At 43.1% G+C, this 26,397-nt stretch overlaps 1 protein-coding gene and 1 non-coding gene across 9 annotated transcripts in view; both read left to right on the top strand.

The window, feature by feature from the left end:
- Positions 1–892: 892 nt before the first annotated feature.
- The window catches only part of BCL2L14 (BCL2 like 14), a 39,773-nt gene continuing 14,268 nt past the window's right edge, over positions 893–26,397 (top strand). For 6 of the 8 annotated variants that reach the window (XR_014081986.1, XR_014081984.1, XR_014081985.1 and 3 more), the window contains exons 1-3: positions 893–1,000; positions 2,508–2,564; positions 24,779–25,224. Coding sequence is in view for 5 of the 8 variants with exons in the window: in XM_081589329.1 (XP_081445455.1) it covers positions 24,786–25,224 (439 nt within the window). In the remaining 3 variants the exon portion in view is untranslated. Of the gene's footprint in view, positions 1,001–2,507; positions 2,565–22,272; positions 22,449–24,778; positions 25,225–26,397 lie in introns of those variants that run through there. The other 2 variants (XM_081589328.1, XM_081589324.1) reach the window with 1 other exon arrangement.
- On the top strand, positions 10,743–10,849 carry LOC145504163 (U6 spliceosomal RNA). Its single transcript, XR_014052139.1, has one exon. It is a non-coding gene; the product is annotated as a U6 spliceosomal RNA (small nuclear RNA).

The raw sequence follows: 26,397 nt of genomic DNA, 5'->3' as shown, positions 1-26,397 counted from the left end.
TGCACGAGAAAGTACGTTCTAACGGATAAAGGTCTCTCAAGTCTGGACTTAATCATGGCTTTTACATTATGATGGTTGAAGCAAGTAACATGACTGAGTCCAGTCTCAAGGGACAGCGTAGTTTATTCTACTCATGGGAGGGTACCGTTAAGGTACAGGCATGGACACAGGGAGCAGTGAAAAGCTGGAGCAGTGATGGACTCTGCCTCACCATCCCTGATCACCTCGAGGATGAAAAATACCAACTGCTGCTCTTCCTTCTCAGAGGCAGGCTGTGGTTATTCTCCATTGTTTCAAGTGTCATATAAGAGGATCTGCGTGTCCCTTTGCCAAAGACGGGTCACAAGGGAAGAGAATATATGATATCTAACAACTTCCTACACTGAACCAAGCTCCCTCTAGACTGTCCCACTGCCCTTGTCTCCACCTTGCCCAACCCCGACCTAATCCTTATTCCATCTGTGCCCCATCGCTGATTCTCTTCTCACCCCTTAATCTTGTAGATTGAAGTTCCTTTCCTGGCATTCACCACACTCGTTTTTTTTTAGACTCTGTCTAAAGTCATTAAGATCAGTCTTTTTTGGTCTCCATTTTCTCACTGTAAAGAGGGAATAATAGCAGTACCTACACTGCTCCATCAGAGGGGCCATGTGGGGATGAAACAATACAACTCACATAATGAGCTTACACTTCCTGATACACAGTAATCTCTCAATAAATTGTATTGTGTTGTTTTTTTTCTTTTCTTTCAATATAGAGGTGAGAGGCATTCTCCGTCTAACTACAGTTACAGGAGAGTCAGCATTCCAAGTTGGAATTCTGAACATATTTTCCCATAGAAACACTGTTCTACACTGTGATGGTATTTTACACCACCATTACCACTCCTAAGGATTCCACAGAGCTGGTACTTCAGCTTAACCCTACAAGTTAAATGGGCTCTCCTGGACTGGTCTGGCAGAACTCACCACCATGAAGAACACTACTTCAAGAGAAAAACGTGAGTTCTAAATAAGTCCCTTACAAATGAACTTTTGAAGTAGAACCCACTCTTAAGTTTAGTGCTAGCTAGAATGTTTTGAAGCCAGATGCTTTGGAGACTGTAGGTTTATCAGGTTGATGAAGGCCTGACCTCCCTGAGCAAGAACCTTAGGGATGAGGCCAGATGGCCGAGACACTCAGGGCCAATGGAAGAAGCAAAATTGTGTTGTGAAGAAAACTAGGTAGACCTTGGGGGTGAGGGCAAGATAGTGGGATAACAGGAGGTCACAATTGATACCTGGGTATACAGAGGCTGGGGAGAGGTCTTGGAAAGGAGGCTCAAAAACAGGGTCTTGAGGGCAATGCCAAAGGAGTAGGTACATACTTGTTGGTGGGAGGCTGTGGAAAAAAAACATTTTCAACCAGAACCTGATAGAAATATATCTGGAATCCAAACATAGCTAGATCCATCATTTGAAAATGAAATGGAGGGACTTCCCTGACGGTCCAGCGCTTAGGATTCTGTGCTCCCACTGCCAGAGGCCCTGGATTCCATCCCTGGTTAGGGAACTAAGACCCCGCAAACTCTGAAGCTGTGTGCAGCCAAAAAAAAAAAAAAGAAGAAGAAGAAGAAGAAAAATGAAAATGGAATGGAACAATCAGAAGAAATGTAAAAACTATAGCTCCAAGCCAAGAAGAGAGAGATTTGGGGCCTTTATGTGGAATGCTTGTAAGGTCTGAATCACACTATAACCAGATGTTATAAGCTAAGCTGAGAGCTTTGGGATATAACTGAGACACTCAGGACACTCCACTCTAGAAAGTTCACATGAAGGTGACCTCCTGGGTACACAGGATAGCAATGAGCAGAGGGAAAGAGATTCTGCAGAACTAGAGGAAGTAGGGAGAGGAGCTGGTTGTCTGTGGAGGTACAGGCCCTTCGCACCCTGGACTAGCAAAGCTAAGAATGAACCTGAGAGAGACCCAAGTCTCCCTGGGTAGTGCTGGGGTCCCTCTCAACCCTGCCAGACATCCTCCACCTCTACTGTGTCTGCAGCTACATGTGGACCCTAAAATATCACCAAGATCTTGAGTGATGCTGAGCGTAGCTAACAAACAGGGAACTTGGGGGATGTATCCTGTATGTCTGCTTACTTCGTCCCTGACAGTGGTCACCAAGCTTCCATCTGAATATCTTCACTGATGGAGACTCACCTCTCATAGGTCCCCCTTTCCTTATTAAATGTCTGTCATTGCGAAGGGTTCTCTCCAAACAGCCAGACCAAATCTGCCCCCGCCCTGCTCCTCCTCCTGTTCTCTGAAGCTCAGTAGCTAAATCCAATCCATCCTCCTCCTGAGAATCAGTTCCATTCCCTCCAGATCTTCTCTCTTCTGAGAAATAGTCCACATTGCACAACCTTAATAACTAAGTCCAACAATCATGTCGGGATGCCCTATCTATGCAAAGCACCGTGCACATGTTAAGTGGGATCCTAAAGTGAATAAATGATCTCCTTGTTCTTCAGGCAAACAGGGTGAAGACAGAGGCGTGGACAAGGGAACCTAATAAAGAAGACTGATAAGTACTATAATCAATGTTCAAAACTTGCTATGGTGTAGCTAAGGGGAAAGAGGAGACCAATTCCATTTGGGAGCATCTAGAAAGGTTTCTAGGAAGAGGTGGGATTTGAGTTGGAGTTTGAAAGACTTTGATGAGCAGGGGTGGGGAAGGAGGCAGGTGGTGAGTGGAGAGAGCACACGATATGGACTTGACCTTGGTTCTTAACTTCCTATGTGACCTTGAGAATATTGAAAATGAGGGCCCTGAACGCACTGATCACTTAAGTCTAGTGATGGAGGCACAAAAGGGTATGCGTTTGAGCATTCCAGTTTAGGCAAGAGTCCAAAAGTGTTCTGAAGCCCCTCCTGTACCACGGAAGTGGTGGGTGTGTTTGGGCCAGGGGTATGGGGAGAGGAGGAGGAGAATTTATTCAATATTCTGCCTGTCACATGAGTGCAGCACCCAGCACCATTCTGCTCATGTCATTGGGGGAAACTGCCAATGCCCTACTTAGTATGGTGATGGTACCACTACCACCAGCGGCAACAGCACTTCTTCGGCAATTATTATGAGCCCAGATTTTAGAAGCACTTTATATGTTTACAGTGACATCCCATTGAATCCTCACGACAGCCCTAAGAGATAGGTACCAATTGTATTATTCCTATTTTACAGATGAGAAAGCAGAGGCACAGAGAGTTTGGGTAACTCTCTCAAGGTCATAGAGCTAGTCTCATGGTAGAGCTGGGATTTGAACTCCTGCTGTCTAGCTTCCTGCTTTACTTCCTCAATAAAAAACACAAGGGCAGAAATGACGCCAGCTCTGTAGGTGTGTTCTGCCTCCCCAAGAGAAGAGTATAAATGGTACCATAAGCCTCTTCTGCACCCCCATTAATTCAGCCTAAGACAACACTGACTTTTTTGGAAGCCACACCACACTGATGATTCACATTTATCGGGCAGTTGCCCAAAGTCCCTAAAATGATTTTGATATGAACTGCTCTTAAGCCAGGTCAGTCTCATTCTGTTCACATGCAGTTGAGCAGTTAATCCTAAACGTTGGGCTTTAGGCTTTAGTAAGTCAGACTACATTCTAACTTTAGGCTCATAGTTTGGCCCTACAGTAATTTTTAAAACATACTATGTTATCCAATATAAATTCTCCCAACTTAGTGATAATGTAACAATAAGAGCTAACAGTTACTGGAGAACTGTCTTTGGGCCAGGCACCTTGATAAGTGTTTTTTCCATGTAGTATCTTATGTAGTTATTTAGTCTTTACATGGAATCTATTATTATTGTTACTGCTTTTGTTATTATTCAAGCAAATAGAAAATCAAGACTAGTGAAGTTAAGAAATCTGCTCAAGATCCATTTAGGAAGTGACAGAGCCAAGGTTCATAGTCCAGGACTGTCTGACCCTGGGGCTTAAACTCTTATCCATCCATGAGTTCTCCCACCTCTTTGTATCAACCATGTACTTGCCATTAGATGAGTCAATCACGAAAAATGTCAAACAGAATCAAGGACAGAACTCAGAAATAAATTACATCCCTCCAGGCATACGTGAACCAATTTCTCATGGAGTCATAAACAACTTAGAGATTGAAGCATTTTTTATATAATACTGAGAACCAGGGAAGCTGAGCGGTTTACCCAAGCTCACACACCCAAGGCAATAAAGGAGATGGAGAAATAAACAGTCCAGAGAATCAAGTGCTTCATTCCATCAACACACACTTTGAGTATAAAGGAAAAACCAGCCGGAAAGTTTTGCAATTACAGCATCGTCTAAATTGCAATTTTCCAATTTGTTCACATTCATCTCATGAGATTTTTATCAAAAACCTTGCTGGAGTCAATGTTCACTTCATCAAAAGCACCCCCTGATCTGGGGAGATGAGATTAAACTGTCCCAACCAACTCACAGTGAACATGGGGAACTCCCTACTCTAAAGGTTCATAAATCGTCTGCCTGATAATTCAGTAGAGGATTTTGTGGAGAATTAACATCTGTGTGAGGTTTTGCAAGGCTGCCAAGTCCTGACAACCATGCAAGTTATCCCCAGTCACCAAGCATCATCCAATGGTGTTACTGAGTCCAAGCTCGTACTGCTCGCCAAACTGAAACCATTTGGGTGTTGTTTCAGGGGCTCCAAAGAGCTCCAGTACCATAGTCCTTCATGTCTCAGCACAGAGAAGAATCCATCGAGAGCAAAGAGATAGATAAGAAGTGATTTATTAGAACAGGACACTTGTGAGGCTTAAAAGCAGGCAGGCAAGGGGGCGCCCCACCCTGGGAACTTACTGGGCTTTATAATCAAAGGAAAAGTGGGGAAGGGGAGAAGAACTTCTTTGTCTTTCTTGAGTGGGTGTCATACTTCCATCATCACTTCCTCCTCCAGGTCTGGCAGGGGAATTTTCTTGTCCCTGCATGGTCAAGCTAGGTCCACCAATTATTGTCTTTTATGTGTGCAGAAAGCATGTCCTAGGGATCATTAATTTACTGAGCTCAATGGGCAGGATATGGGTCTCATGTCACCATTGTTTTATTGAGGGGGGGGCATGTCTTGTGCTTCTGTTGCATGTTTTTTTTTTTTGCTAAGCAAGCCTGCTTGGTTTTGTGGTTAAGCAAATCTGCTTTCTTGAGCAATCATTAACTTATAGGGAGTCTCCCATATTTTTCCTACTTATTAATACAATCCCCTAAGTGGGGTTAACTACTTAATCACCTATTTTGTCCCTTTACTCTGTCCCTATCAAAATGACAAGTCAATAAATTGAGAGATGAGGTTTGTAGCAAGGAATAGTGATTTTCTTTGGAAAGCCAGCAGACAGAGAAAATGATGGACTAGTGTTCCAAAGAACCATTTTACTAACTTCTTTTACACTAAAAGAGGAGAGAAAAGTGGCTGCTTGTTACAAGCTTCTTGGTGCAGGAATCCTTTGTTCTTGCAGCTGTCTGAATAGGTTTGATCAGCATGTTCCTATAAACCTCCAACAGGACAAATGTTATTCTCTGTTTTGCAACTTTTTATCTCTATATGAATGGGAAAATGCTACCTCATTAAAGGTCAGAGACCTGAGAATATGCTATCCTATATATTTCAGGCTACAGAGAACATTCTTTTAGGAAATATTCAGAGCCAGCATGACCAAGCACAGGAACACCACACAGGGATTAGAGCTAAAGGAACAGATGCAATATGGAGTCAGATCTGTTCTTCTCTGTTACAAACAGTGGTGCTAGGTCTTCCTACTGTGGACCTGAGGTCTACTTAAAGATGCTCAACACATCTCTGTCATCTAAAGCTCCAACTTCTCTCTATCATTCCCAAGTGAGACTGCTTTCCTTGGTACAGAAGAGAGGAGTCAAATTGAATCAGAGTGGTTCTGTTTTCTTTCTGCCTTCTGTTGTTGTAACTGAATCTGAAAAACCCCTTCTTTTGTCATTTACATTTTCAAGAAACCTCAGCTCAGTCTGACACTTAACTCCAGACCTATCTTTGCTTTTTGTCACAGTCCTTGTCAAAGACTGTCCCTGAACAAACTTTAGTCAGGCTCCTCTGAGCCCGGCTAGGTCCCATCACTGGGCACTTTATCTGAGAGCCCAGTTTTGGCAAGAATCCTGCTAAGTCAGTTTAGCCAGAATCCCCCACCCTTGATATCTGATTAAATTCTTCATCCTCAACCATTCCTCAGGTAATGTCTGGTCACCCTGGCTTGCCTTCACCAAGAATCCTATCAGGTCATTTTAGCCAGAATCTCCCCTTGCTCCTAATTCTTCCTTAGTAATTTTTCATCCACTGGTGCCCCCTCCCCTTACCCCTCACTCTGCTCCTTGGCTATGAATTCCTTCTTGTATTCGCAGCTAAGCCAAGTCTCTCTTCCCTATACAAAGCCCCACTGAGGTAGCCCCTGTACCTATCACCACAGTCCTTATCACAACAGTGACACAACACAAGAGACAGAATAAGTTTTCTTCAACGTCTCCTTCGGACATCTTTCATACATGTAATTTTTAAGCCCAAGAACTTCCTTTCAGCCTCAACTTCAAAGTGTCGTTCTTTTACTTCCTTCTTCAGAACACGCTCCCCTACCCCTCATTTAGTAAGAGATGGGATCAGTATTCAACTCCAAACCACCTTTGGAGCCTCAGCCTTTTACTACTATGCTATACTATACCTATATTATCTGCAAATGTATTAATAACTAAGGCATTGATTAAAACACAGCCGCTAACAGAATCTTGAGATTTCTACCCACCTGCCTCTCAGTCAGTTAAGCAGACAATCAGAGAGTAGCCTGAAGGGAACATGAAGGTCCAGAGAGATGTTTTGAGTAATTTAATCAGTGTTAGTAGATAATTTTTTTTAACAGTAAAATCATGACTCTGGCAAAGACAAACCCAGTAAATGTGGTAAGGACAGACTTTAATCAGTAATAGACTACTGCAGTAGTCAGTTCAACGTGAACTGAATTTGGATTTGTGCATTTCGAAGGGAGAATGAGGAAATAGGAACAGAATGGGGACTCAGTAGAGTCAGGGGAGTGAGACATTGCAGAAAATAGGAACGAGAGGTTTGTCTGCATGAAACCATCTGGCTTTCTTAGGGGTCTCTCCTCCTACAGACCCTGGGGAACAGGGACACTACATTTAGGTGTTGGTTGGAACAAATAGCAAATTATGTTCTCAGCTAGACACTTGAAGGTGTGTGGGGGGAGGGGGGTGCGGGGTTGTGTTGGGTCATCCTAGGGATGTAGCTATGAGCTGTTAGTGTTGTGTTCGCATCTTTAAAGGACTAGTCAAGAAAGGCTCAGAATTTGATGGAGGCTAGAATCTTTGTCAACTCTCAGAACATGTATCAAACATTTTACTTAACTCATTAATTAATAATAGAACCAATTAAGGTGTTACATCCAATTCAAAGGAGAACTCACGCTACTGCACGCTTACAGTCAGATAAGAAATATTGAAATGATTTTACAAATAGAGGCAAAACTGGAAAAACCAGTCCGTACCCATGGACTGGTTTTTCCCCACAATGATAAACAGTTGCATTCCACAAGAGACAATTTGCATTTTATGAAAGGAACTATTTGCCTTACTATCAAATAAATAAAATCAGAAATGAAAGGGGAGATGTTACAACTGAAACTGCAGAAATACTAAGAATCATAAGAAACTACTATAAACAATTATATACCAACAGATTAGATAACCTAGAAGAAATAGATACATTTCCTAGAAACATACAACCTACCAATATTGAATCATGAATAGAAAATCTGAATAATTACTAGTAAAGAAATTGAATCAGTAATTAAATAATAATAAAAAAAACCTCCCAACAAACAAATATCCAGGACTAGAGATGGCTTTAACTGGTAAATGCTACCAAACATTTATAGCAAAATTTATACCAACATCTCTCAAAATTCTTCCAAAAAAAAACCAAGAGGAAGGAATACTTCCAAAGTCATTTTATGAGGCCAGCACTTTCACGATATCAAAACCAAATAAAGGACCTACAAGAAAGGAAAATTGTAGGCTAATATTCCAATAAACATAGATGTAACTTCTCAAAAAGTACTAGAAAACAGTACATTAAAAGGATCATATACCATGATCATGTGAGATTTAGCCCTGGAATACAAGGGTGTTTCAACATACACGTCAATCAATGAGATATACCACATTAACAAAATAAAGGATAAAAACTATATGATCATCTCAATAAACACATCTGAAGCAGCTGACAAATTCAATCCTTCTATGATTAAAAACTCTCAACAAATCAAGTATAAAAGAAACATGTATTATCTAAAGCCATATATGACAAGCCCACAGCTAACATACTCAATAGTAAAAAGCTGAAAGATCAGGAACAAGACAAGGATGTCCACTCTTGCCACTTTTATCCAACATAATATTCAAAGTCCTAGTCAGAGGGATAAGGCAAGAAACAGCATCATCCAAAGAAGAAAGCCTTTATTAGAATAGATAGATATTAACAGAGAGAAAGAGAATATTTTCAGATGCGAAACAGAAAAAAATCTTGCCATGTGCAACAACATGGATGAAACTAAAGGACATTATATTAACTGAAATAAGCCAGACAAAGACAAATACTGCATAGTATTACTTATATGTAGAATCTAAAAAAAATTTTAAGTCAAACTCATAGAAACCAGAGATTATAATGGTAGTTGTCAGGGGGTGGGAGGGAAGCAGAGAGAGGCTAGTAAGAGAGTACAAACTTTCGATTAAAAGATGAGTAAGTTCTGAGGTTCTAATGTGTAGCACGGTGACTACAGATGATAATACTGTATTGTATTATCAAAATTTGCTAAGGAAGTAAAACCTGAGTGTTCTCACCAATAGGAAAGTTAATAAGTAATTATTAAATAAGTGAGGGGATGGATGTGTTCATTAACTCAATGGTTAAAACCCTTTCATAATGAAATACCTGTATCAAATCATCAAGTATATTTTAAGTATAGTTCAATTTTATTTGTCAAATTACCTCAATAAGACTGTTGGCGGGGGGGACAGTAAATTTGTAGAGAGAAGACAAGATACAGGAAAAGGGTTTTAGGCTTTGAGGGTGACAAACCGTGGGAAGGTAAATGTACACAGGGAACTAAGGGAAGATCTGGATGTTTTTAGCAAGGTTTATTGTATAGATTCCTCACATGGCAGCTCTAAGCTAGTAAGACTCTAGAGTTGTCTCCAGTAACAACCCTCCTTCCTTTTCGGTAGAAGTAGAAAGCAGAGAGTTTTTCTTATGCACGCTTCTGCTTAATGGCCTTCAACTCAAAATATCCCTGAGCCAAAGTTGCATGTTTTTGGGTAGCATACTATGAACCCCTTCACAGGTATTCTTCTTAATAACTGGTGCTCCTTTTGTCAAATGTTTCATTTAAACCAGCCTCATTCTTTGCTGTGGGAGGTTTCCCCTTTCAGGTAGTTCATATTGAATGGTAACAGTATGACCAGCTTGGAAATTCCTTTATCCACTTTTACAAGATGACCCATCAACAAACAAAATTAGATCAGGATTAGTCAAAGTGAAGTGAATGTGGAAGTCGTGTCTGACGCTTTGCAACTGTATAGCCTGTGGAATTCTCTAGGCCAGAATACTGGAGTGGGTAGCCTTTCCCTAGGGTCCCCAATAAATGGGGACACGGTGTCACAAAACAGGACATTAATGCCTCACAGTCTTGGGGCTCACCTTTGTGGGGCAGGGGTCGTAATATGGCAGGACTGAGAAAGCTGCAATGTTAGCAACGTGGGTGGACCTAGAGATTATCGTACTAAATTCAGTATATCAGAAAGACAAATGCCATATGATATCACTTACATGTGGAATCCAAAATATGATACAAGTGAACTTATCTATGAAACAGAAACAGGCTCATAGACATAAAAGAACAGACTTGTGGTTGTCAAGGGGGAGGAGAGTCAGGGAAGGATAGATTGGGAGTTTCAGGTTAGCAGATGCAAACTATTATATATTTAGGATGGATAAGCAATGAGGTCCCACTGTGTAGCCCAGGGAACGATATTAAACATCCTGTGATAAACCACAGTGAAAAAGCATATGAAAAAGATGCACATGTGTGTGTAACTGAATCACTTTGCTATACAGCAGAAACTAACACAACACTGTAAATCAACTACACTTCAATAAAATAAATTTTAAATAAATAAAACATACATCACACACCAAAAAAATTGCAGTGTTTAAGATGTAGGTTAGGTGGTGAAAGCAGAGAGATCTCTCCTTGCAGAGAACCAGACACTGTGTGGAGTTTGTTGATGTCTTTCCCTAGCGTTAGATCTGCAGAGGTTCTACTAACTTTGCAGCTGGTGCTCTAGCTTTAAGGCAATTGGGACAGGCACCAGCAATTGGAGCCATCTGCATGCTGTAATAGGCAATAGGTCTGTGCTTATGGCCATGTTCCTATGTGAACATTCCCAGATTTTGGTTATCTTTCTCATGAACAAATAAGGTGAAAGGTTTTGAATCGTTAGGTAGCCTGAGGGCAGGTCGCTCTTGGGGTGCTATTTTTAGTCTTAAAAAGGCCTGTTCCAGTTTATCTTTCCAGAAAAGGGGCTTGGGAGCTGAAGTTTTAGTAAGTTCATAAAGTAGAGAGAGCTTCCCTGGTGGCTCAGACGGTAAAGAATCCGACTGCAGTGCTCGCTTCGGCAGCACATATACTAAAATTGGAACGATACAGAGAAGATTAGCATGGCCCCTGCGCAAGGATGACACGCAAATTCGTGAAGCGTTCCATATTTTTTCAACGCATGATACAGGGTGCTCGGGGCTGGTGCACCAGGATGACCTGGAGGGATGGGATGGGGAGGGAGGTGGAAGGGGGGTTCTGGAAGGGGAAAACATGTACACCCATGATGGATTCATGTCAATGTATGGCAAAACAAATACAATATTGTAAAGTTAAAAAATAGAAAATAATTAAAAAAAAAAAAAAGAATCCGACTGCAATGTGGGAGACCTGGGTTTGATCCCTGGGTTGGGAAGATCCCTTGGAAAAGGAAATGCCAATCCACTCTAGTATTTTTGCCTGGAGAATCCCATGGACAGAGGAGCCTGGTGGGCTACAGTCCATGGGGTCACAAAGAGTCAGACAGGACTGAGCAACTAAGTACAGCATAAAGTAGAGAAGCAATCAGAAAAAATTTGGACCCCACAGTCTGCATAACCAGCTAGGCCTAAAAATTCACAAAGCTGTAAACCTAGTTGTAGGCCTAGGAAATTCTTGGAGTAACTTAATTCTTTTTGTAAATAACTAGATGCCTTCAGTGCTTAGGTTCTGACCTAGGCAATGTGTGTGTGTGTTCAGTTTTGCCCAACTCTCTGTGACCCCATGGACGGTAGCCCGCCAGACTCCTCTGTCCATGGGATTTTTCAGGCAAGGACACTGGAATGGGTTGCCATTTCCTCCTCCAGGGGATCTTCCTGACCCAGGGACTGAACCCACATCTCCTGTGTCTGCTGCACTGCAGGCGGATTCTTTACCTAGCTAATAAACAGTGTCCAAAAATAATTGGAATTCTATTCAGAGACTTCATGTCCTTTCTCAGCTAAGCGTTGTGCAAGTAAATGGAATATTTTATGGGTGCTTCTTTGGTAACTGAGCATGGCAAGAGGTCATCCCCATACTGTAAAAGCATCGATTTCCCAGGGGGATTGGAGTGTGCTTAGACCTTGATGAAATAAGAAGGGGCCTCAGTGAACCCTTGGGGCATGATTGTCCAGGTATATTGTTGATTGTTCCAAGTAAAGGTGAATAAATATTGACTTGGGTCTCCAGGGATGCTGAAAAAGGTTGAACAAAAGTCTACAGCACTGAGCCACCCTGAAATAATGACTGTCTTATTTCTAATTCTTAAGTCTTGGCTAAATCACCAGGCCCTTCCATAAGGTTTCTGGATTGGCAAGATCAGTGAGTTACGGGATACAGGGAACGATCCTGGGCAATTAGGTCTTTCATTATTAATATGAGGTCCTCTGTGGTTCAGGTTTTAATGGATATTGAGGCCACTTAGGAAAAGGTTTAGTCACATCTCTCTCAATTTTTATAGGCTCTGCGCTTTTAAATTTCCCACTGTCAGAACTAAAAGCAGCCTACCAATTTTCAGGCACCTCAGCTACATGAGGGGGTCTTTATTGGAATTCCTCTTCTTCTGTATCAAAGACAGATTTGTAAAAAAAAAAAAATCGGAGATCATGTTCAGGTTGATCACGAAATTCTAAGATGAGCAAAACATATTATTTAGTTCAGTTCAGTCGCTCAGTCATGTCCAACTCTTTGCGACCCCAGGAATCACAGCACGCCAGGCCTCCCTGTCCATCACCAACTCCCAGAGTTTACCCAAACGCATGTCCATCGAGTCGGTGATGCCATCCAACCATCTCATCCTCTGTCGTCCCCTTCTCCTCCTGCCCCCAATCCTTCCCAGCATTAGGGTCTTTTCCAATGAGTCAACTCTTCGCATGAGGTGGCCAAAGTATTGGAGTTTCAGCTTCAACATCAGTCCTTCCAATGAACACCCAGAACTGATCTCCTTTAGGATGGACTGACTGGATCTCCTTGCAGTCCAAGGGACTCTCAAGAGTCTTCTCCAACACCACAGTTCAAAAGCATCAATTCTTCGGTGCTCAGCTTTCTTCAGCATCCAACTCTCACATCCATACATGACCACTGGAAAAACCATAGCCTTGACTAGACGGACCTTTGCTGGCAAAGTAATGTCTTTGCTTTTAAATATGCTAAAGGAGATCTCTGCCATCTATTAAAATGGACCAGGGGTGGGTCACAGAGCAAAGCAGAATGCTCTTCAGTAAAAAGCCCCAGAACCATTTGTTACTGGTTAAGATGGTGTTTCTTTCTGAACTTCACTGGATACTCCCACTAAGGAAATCTTTTTTTTTTCCCCTCTAAGAGATTTCTGAGAGTGGGATTTAAAGTAGCAAGTCTAGCCCTGGTATCTACCAAAATTTGGTAAGATTTTCAATTAATTTTGATTTCCTCTTGGCTGTTTAATGGTAGCAGTTTGCCTCAGAGTCGAATGAGTCCTGGGAGGAGCCATATGGGGGTCCTTTCTTGGGGGCATTTGAGTGGATTTTGAGGAATTTGCATAGATCTTTGAAGATAATCTTTTTTTCCATTGCCCAAATTAATTACAAAGGAAACATCAATCCCCAGGCCATGTTTGGATGGTGGAGCCCTAGGAGGGAGCCAGGTGGGGAAATCAGGTGTTATTTTCGGTCTCTGGCCTTGGAGCTGTTGAAGGATCTTTATGATCTTGGTCCAAAGTCCTTTCAAAGTGGTTATGAGTTCAATCAGGTCAGTGGCCTTCTACCCTATTTTCTCCTTTCTTATCAACCCACTGATCTCAGGGGATAATCCATTTACAAGAGGGGCAGCTAGGGTGGGTTGGGTGTCCTTTACTGTGTGGAATCCAGAATGTCCTAGGAAGAGCCCTTCCAAACAGGGCTTTCAAGTCTGCCACACATTCACCATTCTTTTGTCTGCATGTTTGAATAAAAGACCAATCCTTGTGGGTGGGAAGACCCTAAGAATGGCTTTTAAAAGGTCAGATGCGATGTTGTGAGCTTTATCTGGTCATAAAAGGGCCACGCTGGGGACATCCCTGGTGGTCCAGTGGCTAAGACTCTGTGCTCCCAATGCAGGGGACCCGAGTCCGATCTCTAGTCAGGGAACTAGATCCCACATGCGACAAATAAAGTGCTGGAAGATTCCACATGCTGCAGCTAAGACCTGACACAGTCAAATAAATAAACGTTACAAATAAATAAGCTGCTCATAGTAAAAAAAAAAAAAAAAAAGGACTATGCTGGAGAGGATCTCCATTATCCTTGGAATTATGCCTTCTGCTTCCCGCATCCATCTTCAGGCTTCCCAAATCCTACTGACATACTGTACAAGCTAAAAAGGAACTGGTAGCCTGCAGTCACAAGCCCCAATTAGGATTCTGAACTCTTTGGAAAAAATAATATGAGGACCCTCCCTGAATTGAGGAAATTCTTTAATTATGGCCCTTCATTTTGTCTTTGACCAAGGAATGAACAATATTGAGTATTGTTCACTAGCACCTCGGGAGGTCTTAACAGGTAACTGTTTAACCGTCTCTCCAACGGAAAGGCAGTTCAGACGATCAGGAAAATGTGAGTTTTCACATAAGGATGGACAGTGGGGAGAAACAGGTGGTACCTCTTAACTCCTGTGTAGCTCATTTTCCCCTAGCCTTCTATAACAAGTTTTTTAATGAAGTTATTTTGAAGCTTTTAAGAAGCTCTGTAGACCAATTTGGCAGACTTTATTTTGGGGGGCTCCAAAATCACTGCAGATGGTGACTGCAGCCATGAAATTAAAAGACACTTACTCCTTGGAAGGAAAGTTATGACCAACCTAGACAGCATATTAAAAAGCAGACATTAATTTGCCAACAAAGGTCCATATAGTCAAGGCTATGGTTTTTCCAGTAGTCATGTATGGATGTGAGAGTTGGACTATAAAGAAAGCTGAGCGCCGAAGAATTGATGAACTGTGGTGAAGAATTTTGAACTGTGGTGTTGGAGAAGACTCTTAGGGTCCCTCGGACTGAAAGGAGATCAAACCAGTCAGTCCTAAAGGAAATCAGTCCTGAATATTCATTGTAAGGACTGATGCTGAAGCTGAAACTCCAATACTTTGGCCACTTCATGCGAAGAACGGACTCATTGGAAAAGGCCCTGATGCTGGGAAAGATTGAGGGCAGGAGGAGAAGGGGACGACAGAGGATGAGATGGTTGGATGGCATCACCGACTTGATGGACATGAGTTTGAGCAAGCTCTGGGAGTTGGTGATGGACAGGAAAGCCTGGCGTGCTGCAGTCCATGGGGTCGCAAAGAGTCAGACACAACTGAGCAACTGAACTGAACTGAGAAGATGGTATGCTTGGCTCTAGAATTTAAGAATCCAACGAAATAAACTCATTTAGAGAATGAGTTTGGGGGTGGGGTGGAAAGAAATAGTTAGGGAGTTTGGGAGGGACATGTACACACTGCTATATTTAAAATGGATAACCAACAAGGACCTACTGTATAGCACAGGGAATTCCACTCAGTGTTACATGGTAGCCTGGATGGGAGGGGACTTTAGGGGAGAATGGATACATGTATATGTATGGCTGAGTCCCTTCACTGTGCACCTGAAACTATCACAACATTGTTAATCTGCTATACTCCAATACAAGATAAAAATTAAAAAAAAAAAAGAATGTAAGGATTCTGTGAGCTAAGTGTTTGGATTACTTGGAGCCAAAGGAAAACCTAAAAGGGTGTGAAGCTGGGTTGGGTATTGTATCTGTTTTACAGTGCACCTCATTGCACAGAAGTTTTCCTGAGGTTGGCAGGTAACCTTCTGTAGGTCTAACCTATTCCAAGACCAACTTGTCTCAACACTGGAGTTTTTGATTTAGGCAGCAATGGTTCATATCCTTAACCTGTGCCCACCAATTTTTGCAGCTTTTTGGCCTCTGAGACCCCCGCTAGCAATAGCATTTACATAAAACAAGACAAACGTGCACTTTGACATACCAGCAGTGACCAAGAGATGCCACTGTGACCTGGCCCAGAGAATGCCTGTGAACCTCAACAACTTCCACAGAACCTTGACCGGGGAAAAGGACTGAACCTACAACGGGGATTTAACAAGTGAAACTGCAGTCTGGGGGCTCTACATGGACAGAATCAAGGTTTGGGGTTTTTCCACTTAAAACCTGCAAATTGTCTGAAAGGCTAGGGGCTTAACTCAGTTGGCTGGGGGTAGAACCATTCACCAGCAGAAGCTGACCTGCTTCATGTGCCAAACAGATTGGGAGCTGGATGCAAAGAGAGAGGGATGGGACTTCTCTACTGGTCCAGTGGTCAAGACTTCACCTTACAATGCAGGGGGTGCCGGTTTGATCTCTGGTCTGGGAAGTAAAATCCCACATGCCTCATAGCCCCCAAAATCAGAACATAGACAGCAGAAGCAGCAATACTGTAACAGATTCAATAAAGACTTAAAAAAAAAAAAAAAGAACCAAGAGGGAAATTACCCACAGCCCTCAGAAAGACAGTGAGCTCAAAAAGGGTCTCACAGGTACCTCACCAGTGTTTTTCATTGTCCGTGAAGTCATCAGGAGTCTTCTTCATCCCTCTGCTGCCATCACATCTGTTAAATAACAAAAAGTCAACTGTTAAGGCTCTAATTGTCTTTATTGAATGATTCGTGAACCAGGCAGGATCCCATCTAGCAAGTAAAGAACTCTATTGAGCTGCAGAAAAGGAAAAGTTTTTAAAAAGCAGCAAGGGAGCAGAAACAAGGAAATTATTAGCAAAGATGCATTGTTTTAGGCAAGGCCTCACTCCTGAAGGGAAGAGAATGGTCTATCTGCAGATTTCTCAAGACTGACCAGGAAATTCCAGCTTGAGTGGAATCACATTCCTGGGAAGGCTGAAATTATAATCAGCTTAGGCATCAGGTCCTGGTCTGCTGCCATGGGCCCAACACAAGTGACTCCATTTGGGGTCTGTTGTTTCCTTCTTAGCAAGGGGCAGGGGTCACTTGGTCCATGTGACTGCAGGGAAGCATCCTGGTCGATGCATGACTGAGGGCACTATGCAGAGCAGGCAGTGGGCCATGCAGACACCTCAAGGGTAGCAAAGTGATACTGTCACGGAAGGAAGGAATTACACCAAGTTTTTAACTATTTATCACTGGATGACTGGATCATGGTGGTCTTTATTTTACGTATGCTTTTTGTTTTACAAGTTTTCTACAACAATGTGCATTTTTTTGTTTTTTATTCTTCTAGTGTGGTATTGGTTTCAGTCGTACAACGTCAGATCAGCCATAATTATACATATATCCTCTCCCTCTTAAGCCTCACTCTCCAATGTGTGTTATTAGAATCACAAGAGAAGTAGGTTTTGCTTCATTTATTAATATATAACATGTATTGAGCCCCGTCTACTTTGTGCTAGTGTGTTAGGGGTGGGAACTACAAAGCTGAATGATTAATAAACATTCTCTGTCTTCAACGAGCCTGACTCCCGGTGTTCATACTCACCTGCCAAGACCTCTAAATGGTTTCTGTCACCAGTGTCATTAAGTTATGTAGCTCTGAACTCCAATAACAATTGTCATCCCTACTGTGTGATTTACTTATTGATTACAAGCATTTGTTGATTCTTAAATTATCTCGAATGAATATATCTTTTCTTCCCAAAAAAAGACCAAGTTGTTTTTTTTTTTTTAAAGACAAAACAGTTAATATTTCTTTAATATCTCTCAAGTTGACTAGACTGGTATACATTATGGACAATAATATGAGTTTGCTGGTTAAAATTCACTTCAAATCACCTAAGAACTTTCCCATAACTGCTGTCATTTGTCTCTCTTGAGTGTGTTTACCTAATATTTACATAGCCAGTTCTTCCCCCACTTTTAGGAAATTAGCCTTAATTCTTTTTTCACCCTGCACACTTCCTTCATCTTCACATTTTGACTAGACAGCAATCACGGATTTCAGTCAAGAATCTGGATAGAGCACAAAATCATATGTTTCTTCTTTCTTTTACATAGGAAATTCTATCCCTAAACTGTGACACGTGGCCTTATCAGTTTTTGTGGCTTTCACTATGGCTGGGGTTGGATTCTGTTTTGGAAGTGTTTCCAGTGGTTCTATTCGAATACAATCTATGCTATAGTGTAAAGCCAGAAAGACCTAGCTTTGGATTTCAACTCAGCTGATGGGGGACCACTAGCAAGATACCTTAGCTCTCTGAGCCTCAGTTTCGTAGTATATAAAATGGTAACCCTAACACCTGCCTCTTGTTGTGAAGATTAAACACGTGTAACCATACCTGCCACAGTAAACATTTGCTAAACTGGTGAAGGCTTCCCAAGTGGCGCAGTTGGTAAAGAACGGTCTGCCAATGCAGGAGACTCAAGAAATGCGGGTTCAACTCCTGGGTCGGGAAGATCCCCTGGAAAAGGAAATGGCAACCCATTCCAGTATTCTTGCCTGGAGAATTCCATGGACAAGGAGCCTGGTGGGCTACAGTCCATGGGGTTGCAAAGAGTTGGACACAATTGAGCACACACACAATTGATTCAACTTGATTGAAACTGATAAAAGGAAAAGTAAAGTCCTATGGGGAGGGAGGGAACCCACGTAATTGTCCCCGTCCTAAAGGGCAGTGAGAGTCCTTAATAAAGATGCAGAACTCCTAGAGTCAAATTACTTGGGCAAAGGTCAGCCCCTCCTTCAGTTAAATAGCAGAGGGCAGGGCTTAACAAGGAAGTGACTCCCTTCCTAAGCCTTCCTCCAACCTCAGTCCCAACCTGAACGGGCTACACTCCGGCGGCGTCTTAGATCACAAGGGCCTTTTGAAATTAGGAGCCAAGAAGACTAGGCCACAGTTTCCTCTTAAGTTTTGTGGAGAGAGACTCAGGTATAGACATATCCTTACAGCCACCTGACCCGAAGCAGGAGCAACCACTGACAGCTTGAAGACCAGGTAACACCTGGAGAGATTCAGCCTTCCCAGCAGGACATGGGGGAGGGGGAAACTACAGTCCTGGGTGTGCTCATTAGGCGCTCTAACTGGGGGCTGGTAAACTTAATGTTTACTGCGTTTGTTTAGGAGTTCTGATCATGTAAGTCTCAGGAAGCAAAAATAAGAATCTAAAACTAAAAGCTAAGTATACAGTTTATTAGGGGTTTTCAGGAAAGGGAAAGAGAGACATATAGGTTTCCCTTTCATTTCTCCTTTGCTCCAGAATGGCTGGGGGAGTTAAGAAAATATAACTGGCTGAATCATTTTTAATATTATGCAGGCCTGTCTCACTGTGTATGTGACAGCATGACAGAAGCCCGTGGAAACACCAGATCCCTTCTCCAGAGCACAAATGGGCTGAAGACAGGAGCCCCTGGCTTTGAGCCCAGAGCATCTCTGGGTACAAGGTCTAGTCCTCCTAGAGACTTCCTTCAGTACCTGGCTCAAGGCTCCCTCCTGAGTTCCCTGCCCGCTCTGTTCTATAATCAGAGCCTGAGTCTGTGTTTAATTCATGAGACCTGAGGTTCTCTCAACTTAGCTTCTATTGTAGGACGGTAAGACATTTTACCTCATTTCACCCTTAGGATTAAAAACCATGTCCTACTCAGAAATAACAAGTAGGGGAGAGGTAAGGATCCCAGAAGGTCTGAAGTCAGGGAAGAAAGGGGAGGGGTGGCCTGTGAGAGGGCAGAGAGTTCGAAAGGAGAGGTGCGAGACAACTAGACAAAACCCAGCTCATCAGGTGGTCTGCATACGTCCCTCTGGGATGAGCGTCCTCCCCCCGTCTTACACTCGGGCCTTGCCTGTGTGTCCAGAGCGATGAAGTCAGCTCTGTGGCTGAGCCTGTTGGGCCAAGGGGTCTTTCATGCCCCTCACACCTGGGACAGGCCAGGGCAGAGTTCTGTCCAGCTTCCTGGGTCACAGCCTCTGTGCACTGCAATCACGGGGCACACACGAGGGCTGTTTGCTCCACGACCTGCGACAGGAAGAGAAGCAAAATCTAAGCTTGACCAATGAATCCAGAGCTAGAAAAACCCCTACAGCGTATCCTGTGATCCTGGCGGTCAGCTGCAGCTCTGCGGTGCTCCCAGGGGACGAGCCGCCACTGGGGACCCGGAGGACTTTGACCACTTTGGGGGGTGTGGGGGGTGGCAGGTGGCGGGGAGAAGCAAGTCTCCAAGAAAGAAAAGAGGCCAGGAAAAGATGCTGTGTAATCTAGCTTTGGGGAGTAGGTCTGCGAGAGTTTGTTGTAGATAAGGAAGAGGGTATATAAAGGAAGACTGGGTCAAAAGGGTAGGGTCACTGAGTCACTGAATTATAACAAGCCTCACGGAGAGCTTGTTATTCTGGAGCTATTCATAATTTCCACTCCAGGCTCTGAACTTACATTCTGGGGCCCCACCCAGGGCTTCATTTCCATCAGCGTTACATATAAAACTCACCTATACGTTTCCATTAGGAGAAGCTTGACTTTAAATAGGAACAGCAAAGAGCAAAAGGGCTGCAATTTGCGATAAAGAAACTCACTGCTTTGCTTTAAAATAAGACTGCACTATCCATTTAACAGCTCTCCCTTCATTCCCAATGTGATTAATAGGAAAAATACCCTACGCTTGTTAAGCACATCCAGCGTGTCTTAACTGATACTTCAACTCAGCTGCAGGCACTTGCCAGGCCTGACTACCCTCCGCTCCTGGGGGCTGCCAGGCCCTCTGTTTCTCTTGCCCTTGACCTGGCCTCTTGGTTGGGCCAAGCACTCAAATGCTTTCTAACCTGGAAAACCACAAAAACTTCTTCTTTCACCAAGTGGAAGGGCTGTGTTCTCCACCTTGACCTCAGGTTTTCCCCTCTTTTCACATGTTGTTCCTGAATCAATAGTAAACTCTGGTTTCTTAAAGAAGTTGGGCCCTTTCTCTCTCCAACAACAATGCTACTCCACACACACACACACAATGTTAAAGTCTTCACAGTACCTTAGAAAGGTTTGGGTTTGGTTTGGTTTAACTTACCTGGTTTCTCCCGAGCATAGTATGCTGGCTGCAAGTTCAAGGCCTTGCTTCCTAGAGGACCCAGGTGTATGTCCTGCCTAAGGCATCCTGAGCTGCCCAACTCAAAAGGAAGGTCCAAATGAAAACCCGCATACATGCTCTCCTGGGGCCTTCCAGCGCTGCCCTCCGGCCCCTCGAGTCACTCCCCCGGGTCTGGAACCACTTGTCCCGCTCTCCTCTCACTTTTTAACCACTCTTTCTCTGGTGAGACTCAGGTCACTCAGTCTCCACCTGGGTCCACTTTACTTGCTTCCAACTATCTCAGATCTCAATTTATATAAGCAACACCTGTTAATCACAGAATTGCCAGATTTGCATAAACATACAAGAGTCCCTGTTAGGTATGAATTTCAGACAAACAGCAGACATGCTTAGTGTAAGCATGTCCCACACAATATTTGGGGCTACTAAAAAATTATTTGTTGTTTACCTGACATTCAGATTTGACTGGATGTCTCATATTTTATCTAGCAGCACTGTATCATTTTTCTTTCATTCCTCAAATATTTATCAAGAAGTTACCACGTGTCAGGCATTATGTTAGGTGCTGGGAAAGCCAGCCAAGTTCCAGGCTTCATAGCTTATGGTATGTATACTTTATACTCATACACACACACACACTATATATATATAGTTTCCTGTAGTCATAGATAGGCTTCCCTGGTGTCTCAGACAGTAAAGAATCTGCCTTGCAATGCAGGAGATCTGGGTTCAATCCCTGGGTTGGGAAGATCCCCTGGAGAAGGGAATGGCTATCCACTCCAGTATTCTTGGCTGGAGAATTCAATGGGCAGAGAACCCTGGCGGGCTATAGTCCATGGGGTCACAAAGAGCTGGACACCACTGAGCGACTAACACTTTCACTTTTATGCACTATTTTAAGTGATTTACATGTGCCAATTTTTCTTCTGTCCACATACCCATGTTTTATAGGTTTAAAAATTTTTTATTAAGGTATAGTTGATGTACAATATTATATAAGCTTCAGATGTGTAATAATTATTCACAATTTTTAAAGGTTATACTCCATTTGTAGTTATTATAAAATATTGGCTATTTTCCCTGTCCTGTACAATATATCCTTGTAGCTTATTTTTTTATACCCAATAGTTTGTACCTCTTAGTCCTCTATTATTCTCTTATCCCTTCACCTTTTCCCTTCCCAACTGGTAACCACTAGTTTCGTCTCTGTATTTGTGAATCTGTTCCTTTATTGTTATATGCATTAGTTTGTTGCATTTTTTAAGACTCTACATATAAATGATATCATACAATATTTGTCTTTCTCTGTCTGGCTTATTTCACTTACTCCTCATGCTGTTGCAAATTTCATTCTCTTTTATAGCTTATATAATAGTATCTCACTGTGTGGAGTGGGTGTGTACACAAACATACCACATCTTTTTATCCATTCATCTGTTGATGGACACTTACGTTGTTGACATATCTTGACAATTGTAAACATTGTTGCTATATGAACATTGTGGTGCGTGTGTCTTTTTGAATTAGTGTTTTTGTTTTTTTCTGATATATACACAGAAATGAGATTGCTGAGTCATATGGTACTTTTATTTTTTTGAGAAACAGCCATACTCTTCTCTGCAGTGGACACACCAACTTACATTCTCACCAGCAGTGTATGGGAATTCCCTTTTCTTGACATCCTTGTCAATGTTTGCTATTTGTAGACTTTTTGCAGAGAGCCACTCTGACAGGTGAGAGGTCGTATCTCATTGTGGTTTTGATTTGCGTTTCTCTGATGATTAATGACACTTTTGATATAATTAATAAGTTTTATTTTATAATCACATTTAGCAATGTACCTAACAACTGGAGCACACATATTCTGATCACGCACACATGAAGTGTTTTTGAGAACTGACCATACAACAGACCATCAAGCAAGATTCAACAGATTTCAAAAACTGCATCACATACAGGTCATATTTTCTCACCATTAGAGTGGGTTGCCATTTCCTTCTCCAGGGGATCTTCCCACCCCAGGGATCAAACCTGGGTCTCCAGCATTGCAGGCAGATTCTTAACCATCTGAGCCACCAGGGAAGCCCAAGTTAGAAATTAATAACAGAAAGTATAACTCTGATAGAAAATACTTTAATAGAGAAGTAACCAAACAACTGATTAGGTAAAATTCTTCTTTATAGAACAATTCAGCTATTAGATGCAGAAGTAATCATAGAATTAGCTGTTATTTTCAATAATTAATGAGGTATGAATGTAGGCAACTATGATGATTAACGATGTCTCTTTTTCTGTACCCATTGGCCATCTGTATTTTTTCTTTGAAAAATTGTCTCTTCAGGTCTTCTGTCCATTTTTTAATTGGGTTGTGTGTTTTGGGTAGGGAAGTTTTCAGTTATTATGCCTTCAAATATGTTCTCAGCCCCTTTCTCACTCTCTTCTTCTGGATCCCTAAAATGCAAATATTTGTGTGCTTTATGCTGTCCCAGAGGTCTCTTAAACTCTCATTTCTTTTCATTCTTTTTTTTTTTCTGTTTAGCATTAATGATTGCCACTACTCTGTCTTCCAGTTTACTAATCCATTCCTCTGTATCATCTAGTCTACTGTCAGTTCCTTCTAGTGTATTTTTCATTTCAGTTTTGTATTCTTCATCTCTGGTTGTTCTTTTATTTTCTCACTCTTTGTTAAAAGCCTCTAACTTCTCACTCTCCATTCATTCTCTTCCCCAGTTCTTGCATCATCTTTATGATCACTACCCTGAACTCTTTCTTAAGTAGATTGCCTATCTCCACATCACTCAGTTCTTCTCCTGAGGCTTTATCTTTTGTTTGAAACATGTTCCTCTGTTGCATCATTTTGCCTAACTTGTTCTTATTTCTATGTAGCCAGTAGGTTGGTTAGATTTCTTGATCTTAGAGAAGTGGCTTTTTGAAGGAAACGTTCTCTGCATCCCAGAATTTACTCCCTTCTCATCACTATATGCTCCAAGGGTGCTCCCTGTGTGGTTGCACAGGTCCTTCTGCTGTGGTGGGCTGGCTACCATGGGCAGTCTGGTAGGCTTGGTTGGCCCTCGACCCAGTTGGATATTAGGCCCTGCCTTGTGCAAAGGCTGCCAGCTGCTGGTTGGCAGGGTCAGGTCACAAGGTGACTGACTGCAGAGCCCCAGGGAGACCCAGAGTTGTTGCTGAGTTAACTAGAGGATCGAGTTAGGGTTCAGGAGTCCCTGGGACTCTTGCCTTCCCATTGGTGGGTGAAACCACATCCTGGGGCTAGTGCCCGCTTACTGGTGGGTGGGGCCAGGTCTGAGGGTCCAGTTGCAGGGCCCAGGGACACAATCTAAATTCACCTATGGTCTTCTCTGTGCCCAGATTGTTCTAAGCCCCAGGATCCAGCCACAAGGAGCCTGCACTTGCCTCTATTTGCAGCTCTCCGTTCCTCCTCCACCTCCTGTGTTTGCTCCTGTATCTTTGTTCAAGCTCCTAGCTCACTCTCTCGGTCTGGAGTTATCTATGTACACATCTCCTCATCTCTGCAAATCTGAACTTGCAGAAAGAACCCTGGCTTTTCCATCCCTGCCTCTCAGTACAAAGAGAATTTGTTCAGTCGCTCAGTCATGTCCGACTCTTTGTGACTCCATGGACTGCAGCAAGCCAGGCTTCCCCATCCCTCACCATCTGCCTGAGCTTGCTCAAGCTCATGTCCATCAAGTCAGTGATGCTATCCAACCATCTCATTGTCTGTCACCCCCATTCTCCTCCTGCCCTCAATCTTTCCCAGCATCAGGGTGTTTTCCAATGAGTCAAGCTCTTCGAATCAGGTGGCCAAAGTATTGGAGCTTCAGTTTCAGCATCAGTCCTTCCAGTGAATATTCAGGGTTGATTTCCTTTAGGATTGACTGGTTTGATCTCCTTGCAGTCCAAAGGACTCTCAAGAGTCTTCTCCAACACCACAAAGAGAATAGGTGCTCAGTGAATGCTTACTGACTTTCACCCCATCTCCCCTTTCCTACCAAGAGTAGGTAGCTCCCAGGTAGAAGGACACATGTGGATTTTGTCTTTGCAGCCCCACCATGTGCACTGCCAGCCCCTGTGACCTGGAAGAGATCCCCCTGGATGATGAGGACCCTGACAGCTTGGAGTTCAAAATCCTGGAGTTCTATGTCAAACACCACGTCTTCCAGAACACCTCTGCTGTCCTCTCACCGAAGCTCCTAAGAACAAGGAGTCTGTCCCAGAAAGGGCCAGAGAGCTGGCCGGTGAATGAGACACGGCTGCAGGGGCCATGGCCCTGCAGAAATTCCCAATCTAGCGAGAAGGCCATAAACCTCACCAAGAAAAAGTCATCTTGGAGGACCCTCTTTGGGGTAGTAGAGAAGGAGGAGGACTCACAGAGCTCACCTCCGGAAATCCAAGCCCAGGGACAAAGGGTGGGGGGACCTCAGGTCCATCCTCGGAGTCCGAAATGGCCAAGGTCCCGCTCCAACATGGACCAGCACTTAGAGCACAAAGGTAAGCTTTGGGGGACCAACTGCTCTTTCTCTCCCACAGCCACTTCTTTCCCTTCTTTGTGTGCCTGAGGGTTCGCCTCCTCCCATCCTTAGGTAGGGAACTCTTTGAACCTCAGCTTCCCAACCTATTAATACTCAATTCTTTTGTTGGTTTTTTTTTTTTTTTTTTTTAATTTTTTATTTTTGGCTGGGCTGGGTCTTCGTTTCTGTGCAGGCTTTTCTCTAGTTTTGGAGACTGGAGGCTACTCCCTAGTTGGGGTCTGTAGGCTTCTGATTGCCGTGGCTTCTCCAGTCGCAGAGCACAAGCTCTGGGGCTCACAGGCTTCAGTAGTTGTAGCACATGGGCTCTAGAGCACAGGCTCAATACTCATAGAGCATGGGCTCAGTTGCTCCGCGGCACGTGGGATCTTCCCAGATCAGGGATCAAATCTGTGTCTCCTGCATTAGCAGGCATATTCTTTATCACTCTGGTTGTTCAGTCGCTAAGTCATGTCTGACTCTTTGCAACCCCATAGACTACAGCGCACAAGGCTTCCCTGTCCTTCACTGTCTCCTGGAGTTTGCTCAAATTCATGTCCATCAAGCCGGTGACTCAATGTCCATCATCGACTCAATGGACATGAGTTTGAGCACGCTCCGGGAGTTGGTTATGGACAGGGAAGCCGGGCGTGCTACAGTCCATGGGGTCACAAAGAGTCAGACATGACGAGTGACTGAACTGAACTGAGTCAGTGATGCTATCTAACCATCTCATCCTCTGCTGCTCTCTTTTGCTTTTGTCTTCAATCTTTCCCAGCATCAAGGTCTTTTCCAGTGAACTGACTCTTTGCATCAGGTGGCCAAATTATTAAAGTTTCAGCTTCAACATCATTGTTTCCAATGAATTTTCAGGGTTGATTTCCTTTAGGATTGACTGGTTTGATCTCCTTGCAGTCCAAGGGACTCTCAAGAGTCTTCTCCAATTCCACTGAGCCACCAGGGAAGCCTAATACTCAATCCTAATTGTCCTCCTTTCCTTAAGACTGAGCAGAAAGGAAAAGTTTGGTAGTGAAGGGTGACGGGACTGGTTTTTTGGCTCCACCATCTATAATTAAGCTTGCTGCCCAAATTCCTAATCCTTGGTGCCAGAGCCCAATACAAAGGGGAGATCCTCAGATGGGCTCAGGCTGCTGTT

This window comes from Giraffa tippelskirchi, chromosome 4, assembly GCF_054371585.1.
Source record: "Giraffa tippelskirchi isolate mGirTip1 chromosome 4, T2T-mGirTip1v1.2.pri, whole genome shotgun sequence".
Classification (NCBI taxonomy): domain Eukaryota; kingdom Metazoa; phylum Chordata; class Mammalia; order Artiodactyla; family Giraffidae; genus Giraffa; species Giraffa tippelskirchi.
Note: the sequence above shows the minus strand (reverse complement) of the source record. Positions and strands in the feature narration are given on the sequence as shown.